General features: G+C 39.7%; 2 protein-coding genes across 5 annotated transcripts in view; one reads left to right on the forward strand and one right to left on the reverse strand.

Moving 5' to 3' along the window:
• The window catches only part of LOC131251636 (probable cyclic nucleotide-gated ion channel 20, chloroplastic), a 46,224-nt gene that overhangs the window by 18,665 nt on the left and 10,922 nt on the right, over nt 1–16,637 (forward strand). For all 4 annotated transcript variants that reach the window (XM_058252486.1, XM_058252483.1, XM_058252484.1 and 1 more), the window contains 3 exons: nt 15,334–15,479; nt 15,875–15,952; nt 16,215–16,344. In XM_058252486.1, the coding sequence (XP_058108469.1) occupies nt 15,334–15,479; nt 15,875–15,952; nt 16,215–16,344 (354 nt within the window). The remainder of the gene's footprint in view (nt 1–15,333; nt 15,480–15,874; nt 15,953–16,214; nt 16,345–16,637) is intronic.
• Nucleotides 1,931–2,720, reverse strand: LOC131251639 (uncharacterized). Its single transcript, XM_058252488.1, has 2 exons — nt 2,323–2,720; nt 1,931–2,055 (listed from the first exon to the last, which is right to left on the reverse strand). The coding sequence occupies exons 1-2, from the start codon at nt 2,669–2,671 to the stop codon at nt 2,021–2,023; spliced, it is 384 nt and encodes a 127-aa protein (XP_058108471.1). The 5' UTR covers nt 2,672–2,720; the 3' UTR covers nt 1,931–2,020.

Consider the following 16,637-nt stretch of genomic DNA (forward strand, 5'->3'; position numbering starts at 1 on the left):
TTAAGTTCTAAGAGAGTCTGAACTGTCTTCTGATCCGTCAATGATGCCAAGGCGAGAAGATCCTTAGTATATTTACGCTAGCTGACCAGGATCCCACGTTTAGAACGTGAAATTTCAAGCCCAAGAAAGTATGTTAGATGGCCGAGGTCTTTCATCTTGAAGGATGATTGCAAAACTTCCTTTAAAGCCGAGATGCCAGTAGCATCGCTACCAGTCAGAAGTAGGTCATCAACATAGACGAGAACAATGACAATTCCGCGAGCAGTGGTGCGCAAAAATAAGGATGGGTCATGACTACTTTGAGTAAAGCCAACACCTGTAACAACATCGTGAAAGTGTTGGAACCATGCCCGAGGTGCCTGTTTGAGGCCATACAGGGCTTTCTTTAGGCGACATACCGTATTGTCAGGGATTAAAGAGCCAGGAGGAGGTTTCAAATATACTGTTTCTTGGAGGTCTCTATGAAGAAAAACATTTTTCACATCCATCTGAGCAAGTGGCCAAGAGTGAACGGAAGATTGCCAGAAGAGTACGAACAGTTTTTATCTTGGCCACGGGAGCGAATGTCTCATCATAATCAATTCCATATTCCTATTTGTATCCCTGAGCGACAAGTCGAGCCTTGTATCGATTCAATGATCCATCAGACTTGAACTTGACAGAATAAATCCATTTGCTACCAATTAGTTGTTGGTCAGTGGATCAAGTGACAATGTCTCACGTCTAATTATCATCCAATGCTGCAAGTTCTTCTGCCATAGCCTTCTTCCAACAGTATCCAGAGTAGCATTCATGGCAGACATAGAGCATATCAAGCGATCAGGCGCTCGATGTACACGAGCGGAACGACGTATCGAGGTAGGTTCAAGATTTGCAATAGGTATATTAGGTTTGGGTTAAGTAATAGGTGGTGGAACTGTACGTGGTCGACGCGAGTAAACCTGCACCGGACGAGAGAGAGTACTCAAGGCAAAAGGAATATCAGGAAAGGTGGTTAAACCAGGAGATTTTGGGGCGTGCAGAGGAGGAAGAGATCAATGAAAGGCAACATGTTCAAGAAAAACAACATGTTGTGAAACCCGAATACGACGAGAAACCGGATCATAACATCGAAAACCTTTCTGAGTTTCTCTAAATCTCAAGTACATACATTTGATCGATTTTGGAGATGGTTTGTTACGCTTACGTGAAGCCAGGTGAACATAACAGACACAACCAAAAACATGAAATGCGGAATATGCAAGAGGTAAGCCGTTAAGAACAAAGTATGAAGATTTACTGTTCAGAACGTTGGTTGGCATCCGGTTAATCAAGTAGACCGAATGTAACATTGCTTCCGTCCAGAAAGAACGACGAACACTCATAGCTGTCATCAGAGTGTTGGCAGTTTCAACAATATGACAATTTTTTCGTTTAGCCACCCCGTTTTGTTGTGAAGTATCAGAACAGGTGGTCTGATGAATAATCCCACGACCCTGAAGAAATGTACGAAAATCTGTTGAGAGATATTCCCCCCCTGAGTCAGAGCGGAGAGTTTGAACTGGAACTAGAAATTGAGTCTCCACCATAGAGTGAAATATCTTGAATTTTTCAAAAACCTGTGACTTCGAGTGCAGAAAGTAAATCTAGGTGTAACGTGTGAAATCATCAATGAATATAACATAGTATCGTAACCTAGAGAGAGACATAATTGGTGAAGGACCCTAGACATCTGTATGCACTAGTTCAAACATAGAAGATGATTTTGTAGTACTTAGAGGAAAAAAAATACACTTACTTTTTGAAAGACAACAAGATAAACAAGAATAATCCAAATCTTTTTTTATTAAGAGAAACGTTCCTTAACATGCTAGAAGAAAATAACTGAATTAACTGATCAGAATGTGGATGACCCAGGTAAAAGTGCTATAGTTTCCACAATTTATTTGTCGAACAAATATCTGATGAAGATGGAGAAAAGAAACAATGAGCCGAAGTGACAGAGGGATTAAAGTCAAGCACGTACAGACGACCATGCCGCCTACCCATCCCAAGTACCTTCCCCGTTGCCAGATCCTGCACAAAACAACAGTTGGGAAGAAATATGACTAAACAGTTATTGGATGTTAGGGACATGAAACGCATCACGAAGGGTGAACTGGCGATAGGCAGAAGGAGAGAAAGTCAATGATTCAATGGACTGAATGGGTAGTCTAGTGCCATCCGTAGTAGAAATGGCTTGATTTCCGGTGTAGGGACGAATGTCACGAAGATGGGATACAGCACTAGTCAAATGAGTGGAAGCACTCGAATCGAAGAGCCATATAGAAGATGGGGATATACTTGACATATCGGCTGCAGAAAGGGCCTGAATGAGTTGCTGGAGCATCGCAGGAGTCAAAGGTGATGAAAGACCTTCAGCAGAAACAGTAGATGCAGTATCACTAACAGACGGCTCGGAAGAAATAGTGGCAGCAATAGCAGAAAGAGTACGACTACGACCACCACGTCCACGGCTGAAAGAAGATGCATAGGCACGTGTACGGCAGTCCTGAATACCATGACCAATCCGTCGACAATAAGCATACAATTTTTTGCATTGAGCGACGACATGACCCACCTTGTTGCAGTCGTGACAAGTCAAAGGAGTGGAACCACGTGTAGGTGCAGTGGTGGACACAGCAAGCACCATATTAGATGATCCCGGAGTTGAGGAAGGAAGAGAGAGAACTTTCAATCGTTGTTCCTCAGCCAATAAATCATTAATAACCGTTTGGGGTCATTCGCCAAGTTAATAGCAGAAGTGTTGTCTATCCTCAACGATATAGCTTCATGAATACCCGGTACAACACCTAGACCTTGTAAGAATATGTGAACTCATACATACTCAACAATAACACAACATGCAATGTACTCTGCCTCGTAGATAAAAGGGTTGTGGATGTCTGTTTCTTACTTAACCATGAGATGGATCCCCTTCCGAGCAAGAATATAAATCCTGAAGTAGACTTTCCCTCATCGGTGTCATTACATCAGGCAACATCATCAGAATATCATTTAAGCTTGAGATTTATCAATTATAACACAACATTAGGTTGGTTCCGTTGAGATGGCAAAATATATGTTTGATGGCTTGCCATTGAGACTGTCCTAGGTTACTCTTGTAATGGCTGACTATGCCAGTTGCATAACTAATATCTGATCTGGTGCAAAGCATGACATAAATTAAGCATGCTATTGCACTCACATAAGGTACTAACAACATAGTTGATTTCTTAGCATTAGTTTGAAGACATGATTACCTATCTAGCTTGGTAGTTTTCTTCATAGGAGTTTCAATAGCTTTTGAATTTTTCATCTTGAACTGCTTTAAGATCTTTTGTATGCAGATATCCTAAGACAAACCCAATAATCTCCTAGGTTGGTCCCTGATGATTTTTACCCTGAGAATAAAGCTGACCTTACTAAGATCTTTAATCTCAAATGATGCAGGACAATTAACCACTTGCTCTAAAAGCTCGAACTGTTAGAGCATGGCGAATTAATCCCTTTATCTCATAGCCCAGGCTCCAAATCCATGGGTTAGGTCCTCTGCAGAAACCTCCCCGTGGGCCCCAAATCCATGGGCTCTGCCTCACATGAGCCACCCGCCTCCACAGGCCCCAAATCCATAGGTTATGCGGGCCACTCACCCCAAGTGTGCCCCTATATCCCACAGGCCACCCCACTCGAGCCCGGTGTGAAAATGCCCCCACATTAATCACCCTCGGTGAGGAGTCTCGAACACGAGACCTCCCACTCTGATACCAATTTGATGCAGGACAATTAACCACTTGCTCTAAAAGCTCGAACTGTTAGAGCATGGCGAATTAATTCCTTTATCTCATAGCCCAGGCTCCAAATCCATTGGTTAGGTCCTTTGCTGAAACCTACCCGTGGGCCCCAAATCCATGGGTTCCACCCTCTCGTGGGCCCCAAATCCATGGGCTTTGCCTCACACGAGCCACCCGTGATGCAGGACATGAAAATTAAATATGATATGCGAGATTTCAGGCTTAAGATCACGTTAGTTCAGAAACAATTACACAAATTCCATATCCCACATGAAAGTCCAAACATTCAATTAAGGGGATCTATGTGGGTCCAGGCCTACACATGATATGGTTGGCTCAATAAAAATTATGAACCAAACGATACTCAAAGATAAGAAATAATCATCCACACATGCATAGTAATCAGTCTCTAATCCAAGGGATTCAGAAATTCCAATTCAGGGAACCCTAGGGTAAGAGAAGGGGCTTAAAATTGGAGATTTGAGTAATTTAGGGTTAGATTTAGAAATTTTGGGTGAAAGCGGAGTGAAAGAGAGGAGAGAGACGAGCCAGAGAAGTACCGCACGCATGGACAACAACAATGGCCCAGACGCACGTGTGTGTGATCCCGGCTGCACGTGTGTGGGGCCTACTATTCAGAAAAATGCCACTTTGGCCCTGGTCGGCCAGGGATTGACTCTAAAACCCCCAAATCTCAACTTGATCCGATGTACGGTTTATGCGTGGTGCTCCGCCGAAGTTTCAGCCCTCCTGTAGGGCCAGATTTTGAAATTCTGATGTAGGGAGGAGAATTGCCGCAATAGATGATTGATTCGAAGTGTAGATGATGGGGTGAGATGAGAAGAAGGGATGATAGAAGATGGGTAGTAAAGATGACGATGGATGGGGGTGAATTGGGATAGATGTGGCTTCGCACCACAGTAGTTAACCCTTCGATGAAGGGAGGGCTTCGCACCCAATTAGGCTTCACAACTCAGAGAGTAGGAAAACGCAGAATTTTTATTAATCTTCCATCCATGAAAAAAGCTACAAGGGGTGCCTATTTATAAGAAAACCCTATACTCCAAAAACTCGCACCATGTGCGCAACTTATTACTTGGCGATGAAGTAAACTAAAATAAAAACCAAACAGAGAAATTTAAAGCGTTCACGATGTTTTAAATAATAATAATAAGCAAAACCTAAAATATGAAATCAATCCGACAAGTGGGCCACGATCATGAGATCTATGATGGGCTTTTCTTGACTATCGGGCCCACTTTTTTAGAATCAAAACTTGTCTTCTAGCTAGGAGGCCCTCCCTGGATGTCGTCATCGAACCAGATCGATGGTGGGGTCCTTTTGCGTATGTACGTGCGTAGGGGTGGTGGTGTGAGTGCACGTGTGCACGTGATTTCCCCATCAATTTTCCTTGGCTGCGAAGATTTCGTCACTGGCGAAATAAAACTCCTGAACCGCTCCAGGATGTCAGGATCAAGTCTCTGAAGCTCCTCCTCAGTGAGCCACGTGCTGTCTGAAGATGGGCGTGACTTCCATTTAATCAGGTACTTCTGAAACCCGCCGTTCGACGTTGAAACTATCTGATGGTCCAGGATATCCTCTATTTCTTTTTTGGGTGTGAGGTATGAGAAGTAGAGGTTGGGAAAATGGGTCAGTAAGGATATGTACATGAGGTAGAGGCTGGGAAGATGGGTCGGGATAGGTAGGTATGGGAGGTAGAGGCTGGAAAAATGGGTTGGGAAGGGTAGGTATGAGACGTAGAGGCTGGAAAAATGGGTCGGGACGGGTAGGTATGGGAGGTAGAGGTTGGAAAAATGGGTTGGGACGGGTAGGTATGAGATGTAGAGGTTGGGAAAATGGGTCGGGAAGGGTAGGTATGAGGGGCAGAGACTGGGAAGAAAGGTCAGGAAGAGTGGGTATGAGAGGTAGAGGCTGGGAAAATGGGTCGGGAAGGGGCCATGGTTCAAGAGATAAATATGAGGAATGAGGATGGGTAGGTGAAGGGCCGGACAAAGTATTAGTGGTCCCCTGAAAAGTAACTAGATCCTCCACGTTGAATGTGAAACTAATTCCCATAGAAGGTGGAAGATCTACCTCATACGCATTGACACCGTTTCGTTTTATAATTTTGAAGGATCCAGCGCTACGCGCGTGTAACTTACAAACGGCCCCCAGAGGGTACCGTTCGGGCCAGATGTAGACTATCACAGAGTTCCCAATATTGAATTCTTTGAAACGTTTATGTTGGTTTACAGAAAATTTGTAATGTTCATTACTAGTAGTGATCTTCTGCCTGATTTCTTGATGCCATGAATGAATGTGATGCACAAAAGACTCCGCAGGCTCTGACACCCTATGGGACAATGACATAATGACAAGATCAATAGGTTTCCTAGGTTTATAAACAGTAACGACTTCATAAGGACTGAGACCTGTGGACCTATCGACAGAACTATTAAACGCAAACTCGGCTGTAGGTATTACGGTGTCCTATGTTCTGGTGTGCTCTATATCCCTCCTAGGGGGAGACTCATCCGGTAGATCATCAGGAAAGACATCATGTAACTCATCCATTATCGGAATGGCCTCAGTGGGTAACTCTACACTAGCGTCTGGTGCACTCTCTCCAGCCACAAGGCCGCACATGTCGTACTCCTCAAAATAGTGATCTTGATGTCTCTCATGGGGTGGGTGCACGGATGCACACCCATAATTGATTCCTTCACCAACTCCATTGCTTGAGATGGGACATCTACCCCAATGGTGGGGTTTGTCCTAGCGATGGTCATTAGTCGAGTAATGCGCACATCAAGTTGCTCTAAGTATTGGTCCATTTCTAAGCGCTTGATCATAAACTCCAACTTTTGGGACAACTTGTTTAGTGACTCTTCCAATTGTTCCATGTTTAGTGCAGGGTGCCAACCAAAATTTAGCAATATAGTTGTCAAAATATAAGATTTTTTTTTATTTTTTTTATTTTTTAATTTTTAAAAGGAACAACCTAGTTTCTAAAAACGAAAAAGGAAAGTTTTTAAAACAAGTTAGGAAAGGTTCTAAAAAAAAAGCAACCTAGTTTCTAAACACGAAAAAGGAAAGTTTCCAAGAAAAACAAATTAGGAAAATTTCTATAAAAAGCAAATTAGAAAAGTTTCTATAGAAAACAAATTAGGAAAGTTTCTAAAAAACCAAATTAGGAAAGTTTCTAAAGAAAAGCAACCTAGTTTCTAAAAATGAAAGAGGAAAGTTTCTAAAAACAAATTAGGAAAGTTTTTAAAGAAACAAATTAGGAAAGCTTCTACAAAAAAACAAATTAGAAGAGTTTCTAAAAAAAACAACCTAGTTTCTAAAGAAAAAGAAAAAGGAAAGTTTCTAAAAATAGAAAGTAAGTTAGTTTCTAAAAAAGAAAAAGGAAAGTAAACTAGTTTCTAAAAAAGAAAAAGGAAAGGAAATTAGTTTCTAAAAACAGATTAAGAAAGTTTTTTAAAAATTAGTTTCTAAAAAACAGAAAAGGAAAGTTTCTAAACCTAGAAATAGAAAACTAAGTTAATTTCTAAAATAATTCAAATGAGGGGATAACAGAAAATTTCAGCAGCTTTTGTTAGGGTTTATGGACCTCTAAACAGCCATATATGATGAGAATTGATGCGTAATGGACATAAACAACCAAACCTTAAACATGTAATGAATTCCCTTACAAGAACCCTAAGCTTTGATACCAAATTTGAAGCAGGACATGAAAATTAAATATGATATGCGAGATTTCAGGCTTAAGATCACGTTAGTTCAAAAACAATTACACAAATTCCATATCTCACATGAAAGTCCAAACATTCAATTAAGGGGAATCTATGCGGGTCCAGGCCTACACATGATAGGGCTGGATCAATAAAAATTATGAACCAAACGATACTCAAAGATAAGAAATAATCATCCACACATGCATAGTAATCAGTCCCTAATCCAAGGGATTCAGAAATTCCAATTCGAGGAACCCTAGGGTAAGAAAATGGGCATAAAATTGGAGATTTGAGTAATTTAGGGTTAGGTTTAGGGATTTTGGGTGAAAGCGGAGTGAAAGAGAGGAGAGAGACGAACTAGAGAAGTACTGCACGCATGGACAACAACAATGGCCCAGACGCACGTGCGTGTGATCCCGGCCGCACGTGTGTGGGGCCCACTATTCAGAAAAATGCCACCTTGGCCTTGGTCGGCCAGGGATTGACTCCAAAACCCCCAAATCTCAGCTCGATCCGATGTACGGTTTGTGCGTGGTGCTCCGCCGAAGTTTCAACCCTCCTGTAGGGCCAGATTCTGAAATTCTGATGTGGGGAGGAGAATTGCTACAATAGATGATTGATTCGAAGTGTAGATGATGGGGTGAGATGAGAAGAAGGGATGGTAGAAGATGGGTAGTAGAGATGGCGATGGATGGGGGCGAATCGGGATAGATGTGGCTTCGCACCACGATAGTTAACCCTTCGATGAAGGGAGGGCTTTGCACCCAATTAGGCTTCACAACTCAGAGAGTAGGAAAACGCAGAATTTTTATTAATCTTCCATCCATGAAAAAAGCTACAAGGGGTACTTATTTAAAAAAAAATCCTATACCACAAAAACTTGCACCATGTGCACAACCTATTACTTGGCGATGAAGCAAACTAAAATGAAAACCAAATAGAGAAATGTAAAGCGTTCACAATGTTTTAAATAATAACAATAAGCAAAACCTAAAATATGAAATCAATCCGACGAGTGGGCCATGATCATGAGATCCCATGATAGGCTTTTCTTGACTATCGGGCCCACTTTTTTTGAACCAAAACTTGTCTTTTAGCTAGGAGGCTCTTCCTGGATGTCTTTATTGAGCCAGATCGATGGTGGGGTCCTCCTTTTGCGTATGTACATGCGTAGGGGTAGTGGTGTGAGCGCGCGTGTGCACGTGATGTCCCCATCAACCCGCCTCCACGGGAAATCCATGGGTTATGCGGGCCACACACCCCGAGTGTGCCCCTGCATCCCACAGGCCACCCCACTCGAGCCAGTTCGAGAAAAGGTAACTTTAGTCATCTTTAATAATCACATGTTATTACCAACCAATAGGATAGTGTATAAATATAGAGATGGTATTAGAAAAAATCTTCTACATCACTTCACATATACATAATGATCTTCTTGACTCATTGTGAATCTGAAGGTGGTGATGGTTAAGTGGAACCTCATAAATAGATTTCTATAGTTTGCGGACCTTCTTTGGGTTTTCTTTGTTCACATATCCTACATTTGTTGCATGTATATTTTTTCATCTAAATCACTATTTAAGAATGTAATCTTTACATTCATCTAATACAATTCTAAGTCTAAATTTGCGACAATAGACAAAATTATGCTTATTGATGAGAATTTTGCAACAGGTGAAAAAATCTCATTGTAATTAACGCCTTCTTTTTTAGCGAAACCTTTAGCAACTAACTGTGCTTTGTACTTGTCTGTTGTACCCATTTTGTTGCCTATTGCTTTGCGATTGGAAGGTAAATTTACAAGTTTCCAAACTTTATTGTTTTTTATGGAGATGGCCTCTTCGTCCATGATAGTTACCCAATTAGTCAAATTTGGATACAACAATGTATCTTGATAAGAATCAGGTTCATCATCATAAATCACAATGTAAGAGTATATTTCACTCTCTATATCCTGACGAACTATGGAAGTATTGCCATTGTGAGAAGCGGAGCTCTCATTCTCTTGAGATACATCAAGGATTTCAAAGAGTTCTATCTTAACTTCTTGCTTCTTTCGGTTGGGAAATCTGTCTTCGACGAAGGTCACATCATGAGATTCTTAGTTCATCTTCCATGGTCCTCATAAACTAGAATGTATCCATTTTAGTGCATGGGGTACCTTATAAATATGCACTCAATGGTTTTATTATTAAGTTTACTTCTATTGAGAACATGCAACAAAATATTTCCCAAAGATCCTAATGGCATTTTTTTTTAAATTTTTTTTATAAAGGTCACGTCCTAAGATTTTATCTTAGTTCATCCTCCACGGTCTCATAAACTAAAACATATCCCTTTTAGTGTATGGGGTACCTTATGAATATGCACTCAATGGTTTTACTATTAACTGTACTTTTATGAATGCATGCAATAAAATATATTCCCAAGATCCCAAGGGCATAGGTTGGCTAGAGAAGGAATCCTCCTAGTCCACATCTCATATGAGGTTATAGGAACGTATTTAGATGGGACTCTATTAAAAATATAGACAGTTGTAAGCAACATGTCTCCCTAGAATGTGTTAGAGATTGGTATGTGTTGTCATCGATCTATGTCCAACAACATCCTATTCCTTCTTTCTGCAACTCCATTTTGTTGTGGAGTATAAGTCATTGTGTATTGTCGGACAATGCCAATGCATTCACAATATAATTTGAATGTTTCAAATATATACTTGTCACCTCTATCAGATATACGGATTTTGATATTTTTTCTAGCCGATTTTGTACTTCAACTTTGTATTTAAGAAAGCGGTCGAGAACTTGAGATTTATGTGAGATGAGACACACTTTCAAAGTGCAAGTAATCGTCAATGAAAGTGACAATGTATTGGCATTCATTTATGGCATGTACATTCAGGGGTCTACAAATAGCTGAATAAATCATTACCGGTGAACCCTTAGACGTAACCGCTTTGGGAAAATGTTTGTTAGAAGTTTTCCTAGACATACAGTGTTCATGAAATGGCATATCGATTCTGAAAAAAAAAAAAAACTAACAATGCAGAACAAGTCAATCTTGTACAATCTTTTCCAATGTGACTTAACCTTGAATATCATTTTTCAAATTTAGATAAAACCGATTCATTTGACATACTAGATAAAGCAATGGGTGCATCATCACATTCTAGTCCAGAACAAATAAATCTAAAACTAAACTACATGTAAAAATGAGGTTATTCAGTCTTAATAAAACTAGAGTTCTGCAAAAAGGAATATCAAAACCATTTATTAAAAACCTACAAAGAGAAATTAAACTCCGACGTATGCTCGGTGCATAAAGGGTATCACAGAGAATTATCGATCACTCTATGTGCGTATGGAGACTATATACGCTAATCCCTAGCATTCTTTAATGGCGTTACTCCCTATGTAACGTTGTAGCTCCCCAAGGCTACATGCCGAAATTCCTTGTCCTCCACGATCTCGTCACATGCTTTTGTTGTGCCTGAATCTAAAATATATTCGTTACATAGAGTATCAATAGAAAAGATATTAAAACAAACACTTGCAAACAAAGTATGAAGTGAAAGTATAAAGTGACTAAGGAATTACCATCTTTTTGTTGGTGCACCGTCGAGCATAGTGGTCGGAGTTTCTGCAGACAAAGCAGGTTATGTTAGACGCTTTCTACTTTTTCTTTCATTTTCCCTTTTTGAGACTAGTTGTTATCTCTTCTTTGCCTTCTTGTGAGCTTTGAATCATTTCCTGTTAGTCTTCCACTTGTGAGATTGCTACAAGGGCCTTTGCTTCACCTGGTTGAATTACATTCATTTCAACCTCATGTATCAGGTAGCCACAAAAGTCTTTGAACATTGTGATTGAATCATTATGGTTTAGAATCCTTCTGATTGGGGCCCATGACTTGGGCAAGGAACAATGCATTATGATTAGCTTTTGATTCTCCATCAATTTTCATCTAATGTTCCTAAGGGTACTTTTCATTTGCTATATTTTGTGGATATGATCCTTAATGGAGCAGTCGATTGACATCCTATACTTTTAAAATTCCAGTTCCATTGCCCTAACTCGTGTCTTTGATTTTTGTGCACCTATCGTGTGCTACGTTTTGTGGATATGATCCTTAATGGAGCAAACGACTAACATCCTATACGCCTAGAACTCTAGTCCCATTGCCCTAACTCGTGCATTTGATTTTTGTCCATAGGCAATAGCTGGTACATGCTAGATTCCTTTAGCGGTCTCTTGCACCTCATATGTAGGTATGAGCTCCTTGTGCATGGTGCTAATAATGACATTACCTGCTTAACAATTTTGCTTATGCCACTTGTTGCAATGCTTCATTGCGGCTCTATGTTTTGTTAACTTTTCATTTTCAACCATTAATGGATCCTCTTGAGCATTGTCCAAAGTGTGTAAAATGTCGTCCTCATCTAAAAGCCATCTTATGATGTGAGACCGGTCTTCATAGTTATTGCCATCAAATTTTTTACCCTTGAGTTGTTTAGCAATTAATGCTTTGGTGGCTATCTCTACATTGCAAAAAAGTATTATTACTTGGTTACGATCTAATGTATAACATCAGCATTTCTACTTATGCAAATTTTGAAGTTACAGAAGTAACTAATCAATCTTAGATGAGATTTGAAAATCCACATACCCGAATAGGCGATGCAGATCAATCAAGTTTCCTAAAGTAAGATGAATAAGATGCTTCTACGATAATCTATTTGCGTAACCTATACAACCCTCCATTTTGGTTGCATGCATCATTTGATAGATGAGAAGAGCTCCCACTTGGGTTATGCACAACCTTAAACATAGGAAAAATCCTAGCACTAAGTTTCAGTTTTCTAATGATAAAGGGGGCATTGATCTAGCATATCAGGCCTAATTATTATACATATAATGGTCTTGTTATAAGAATCAATGAAAAATAATGCTAAGTTGAATAACGGAACTGATCATCACCATTGATTATCACTGTTCGTGATGGATCCAATTATCGCCATTGATGATAGATCCAATCATCAATGTTCATCACGGTTGACGATGGTTCGAATCATTAGCGAACTTATTAGCAATAGTGATAGAATAGCTATAAAGAGGGACTTTCATTCCCATGCATGCACGCACACACTTTACTATCAAGGAACACGTAGGGTTACACATTTTGGTCATCAAATCCCAAAATGTATGGCCCACATAATATTGTCACATATATGGTAATGATCATGATATCAAATTCCATAATCAAGATGATTTGGTCCAAAATTTTATTATTATATGCCTTTTATTTTAATCCCAAAATGTATGGCCCACATAATATTGTCACATATATGGTCATGATCATGATATCAAATTCCATAATCAAGATGATCTAGTCCAAAATTTTATTATTATATGCCTTTTATTTTAATCCCAAAATGTATGGCCCACATAATATTGTCACATATATGGTCATGATCATGATATCAAATTCCATAATCAAGATGATCTAGTCCAAAATTTTATTATTATATGTGTTTTATTTTAATCCATTGATGATCATCATCACATGATATTTGGACCATTAATTACAAAAATGGACCACACGATTGATTAGATCTTGCTGAAAAATCATAAATCACTTCCCTATACTTGACCTAAATCAGTCACAAATGGCCGATTAATGGCCCTTATAAAGATAGACTTAATCCTTTTTAAGAAGAGTTAAGTTTTCAAGCGAGCGCATTTCGATTTGGGCACAAATGTGGAGCCATATGCATTGTCTAGATACCCTATGGACAACTTAAGGTGGCCCCCACATTATGTCCCAAAAATGGGATGGAATGGAATCAACATGATCATTATTAAAGCCATTTAAGGGTTAGTGAACCTGAGCCCATATTTGGGCCCACTTCATTAATGGGGTTGTGGACAACACTTGGATAGTAATGTTGGCTATCCACAATCTTCACTTCATGGGGCCCAATGACTTTCAGGGTTATGGGCCTAAAGTAGAAGCTTAATCCATTCAATTTGCACTCAAAACAAGCCCATCCACTTACCCCATGATTCAAGCCCAAGCGCACCTTCTCCTTTCATCTTCATCTTCTCTTTGCTTTTTCAATAGAAGAACAACCTAACCTCTTTGGCCTATGCTAGCAGTTGCAGCTTATCTGGATCAAGTAATCAGGCCCATCTTCAACCCCAAAAATCTCATCTTTCTTCTTCTCCGTCATCAAACCCATCTCGATTTGGTCAGCCATGGCTGCCAGCTGCGGTTAGCAGGTAGCAGCCAATGGCTAACCTTTAAAGAATGAGATGGAAAGAGAGTGACAGAGATGGGATGATACACACACACACACACACACAGAGAGAGAGAGAGAGAGAGAGAGAGAGAGAGAGAGAGAGAGAGAGAGAGAGAGAGAGAGAGAGAAATCAGGGATGAGATCAGCAACCACGACAGTCGTAGTGCTGCCCCTGCTTACAGTGGTAGCGAAGGGAAAATGGGGAAGAAGAGAGAGATGGAGAAATGAGAGAGGGATGCGACTGGCTGTAAGCGTGACACCCTCCAAGGCAGGCAACAAGCTTGGCTGCTACCCCCCCTCCAAATCTACTCTCTCTCATTTTCAACAATCCCATTCTTCGTCATTTGCTGCCCTCGAGATAGTGCAATGATCGATTTCATTATTTACCACACATCCTCACATAATGGTTTTATATAGAGATGGAGATGATGATCATATTTATTTAAAATAAAAGGATATCAAATAATAAAATTTTAGGAAAGGGGTAAACACTTACGTCGTTGCAATTTTTCCATCTAAATTGGAGATCCGTCTGATGTCGCTCTGATACCACTGAAAGTCCGGCCCAAATGGATCTGACGGTCTTTACAATCCTTGGACCTTTATAAAAGCAGAAGATGGACTTTAAAAGGCCGGAGGTCCACCTAACTACTATGGGAGCAAAGAGGGTCCTTATCACCCCTCTGATTCTATGGTTAAGATGGCCCTTGGATTATGATCAATGGGTTGAATTGTCTATGGGGCGGGCCAAATGGACAATGGGTACTAAAACTCTCCTTCTATATTTTCTCTCTGGGAGTATCGTTTCAAGAACTTGGGATGGTACGAGGGATCCCTCCCTTTTTTATAAGAGACAGATTGATGAGTTTGGATGAGGGAAGAGTCATCCTATCTCAACCAATCTCACCCTACCCCTGTTTTGAAATTGAATTTTAATCTTGAATTTAAAACTCAAATTCAAAATCTTGGAGGGAATTTTGAGAGAAGGGTTGGAATGGAAATCTTGTGGGACCCACCCACTAGTGGTTGCCCATAGGTGGGCCTCATGGGCCCATATCCAACACATATTCTCCCACAATCCAAAAAGAAAGTTGGTAGGAACTATGAGCATTTGAAATTCAAATTTTCCCTCTTTTCACATTATGTGCAAACAACTTTTTAGCTTACCTTTAATATTGTTGTCCATGTCATATTTTTAATTCTATTTGGCATATTCCAAAAGCGTATTTGCAAACTATCTTTGTTATTTGTTTTTCCTTGGGAAGAGAAATTCCTTCTTTCATGAAGACATACTTCGTACTTTCTTCCACCATGACTATACTATGGAATTTGTCGATATAAAATTTCTCCTTTCTTTTTAATGTATCTTTGATGTTGAGTCATTCATAGAAATTTTATGGCATCATAATGTTATTTTTATATAAATGCCTTGAGATTTCATCAAAACTCTTAATGACATTATCTTTTCATGATGATGGTAATGCCACAGCAAATCAGCACTCTAGCAGGAAACCAAGTGCCCAGCTTCTTTATTGGGGAAGTTGTATTCACTATGTGCATTATTGGACTGGGCCTGTTTCTTTTTGCTTTGGTCATTGGAAATATGCAGACTTTTTTACAATCACTTGGACGGAGGTACAAAAGTTATTCACCAAGAATTTCATGTTGTTGTTCCTCTCTTTAATTGTTCAATCATTAATTATATCTATGCCAAGCCCACATGCAGCCTCACATGCCAACCCAGCATGCATGTGTGACATCAGAGATGCTTCATCAGATGGTCGTGCTGTGTGGTTGACCTGGCCCAAAACCAAAAGTCAGACAGTTGACTTATCAAGTGGGCCACACATATATGAATAAAAACTGCATGGTGTTTCTGACCACTTCATGTCCAATGGTCTCAAATATATAATCTATGACTAACAGTATGCACTTTTTCTTTGGTTTTATGTTTTTATTCTTCTTATTATTATTATTATTATTTAATTTGGACCTCTATATTTGGTACTTGCACTCATTTGTTTCTCAAGGACACTAGAAATGCAACTAAGGTGTCGTGATGTTGAAAAGTGGATGAGCCATCGACAGTTGCCAGAAGACTTGAGAAGGTACCACATTTTCCTTCTGTATATCAAAACTTTGGTTTCTAAATTTCATTGAATTTTTCTTTCTCAAGGTTTCCCTATTGTATATTTTGCTAAAATTTAATCTACAAGGATTACTTGGTTTGTCATGAATATCAATGTTAGAGATGCAACCCCTCAATATTTTACTATACCATTTTTGCTTTTTTCTGTTTTTTTTTTTTTGGTTCCATTTTGTGTATGATGTCATACAACTATGGTGCTAACCAATTTTGAGGTCATGTAGGCAAGTAAGACTATCTGAAATTTTTAACTGGGTCGCCCATCGTGGTGTAAATGAAGAAGCGCTAATGGAGAATTTACCGGAGGATCTACAGAAAGACATACGCCGCCACCTCTTTAAATTTCTCAAGAAAGTGAGCATTCAAACTTCTTGTTGCAGCTTTTATTATCCTCATAGCAACAAAAGAGATGTTGTTCTCAAAGTTCCACCAAGTTTTCATGTGACCACATATGCATGGGGCATCCAGTCCATGCATTATGCAGGTGTTAAAGATTGTGTGCATCCATTCGCCATGTAACCCCCACTTTTTTTTAAAACAACAAATGATCTGAAAGAAATTGTTAATGGTCCACATTCGTTGCATATATCCTGCAAAACTGCTGAGTGGCCAGCCTAACTTTTGAGCCAGTTCATCTACATAGAGGG

Source organism: Magnolia sinica, chromosome 7 (genome assembly GCF_029962835.1).
Source record: "Magnolia sinica isolate HGM2019 chromosome 7, MsV1, whole genome shotgun sequence".
NCBI classification, from domain to species: Eukaryota; Viridiplantae; Streptophyta; class Magnoliopsida; order Magnoliales; family Magnoliaceae; genus Magnolia; species Magnolia sinica.

What these genes read in the sequence shown, in the direction of transcription:
- LOC131251639 (XM_058252488.1), bottom strand. Translation starts at nt 2,671, where the DNA reads ATGGTGCTTGCTGTGTCCACCACTGCACCTACACGTGGTTCCACTCCT. An exon ending in TTCTGCAGCCGATATGTCAA is followed by an intron (nt 2,056 to 2,322) that starts GTATATCCCCAT and finishes TGTTTTGTGCAG; the next exon opens with GATCTGGCAACGGGGAAGGT.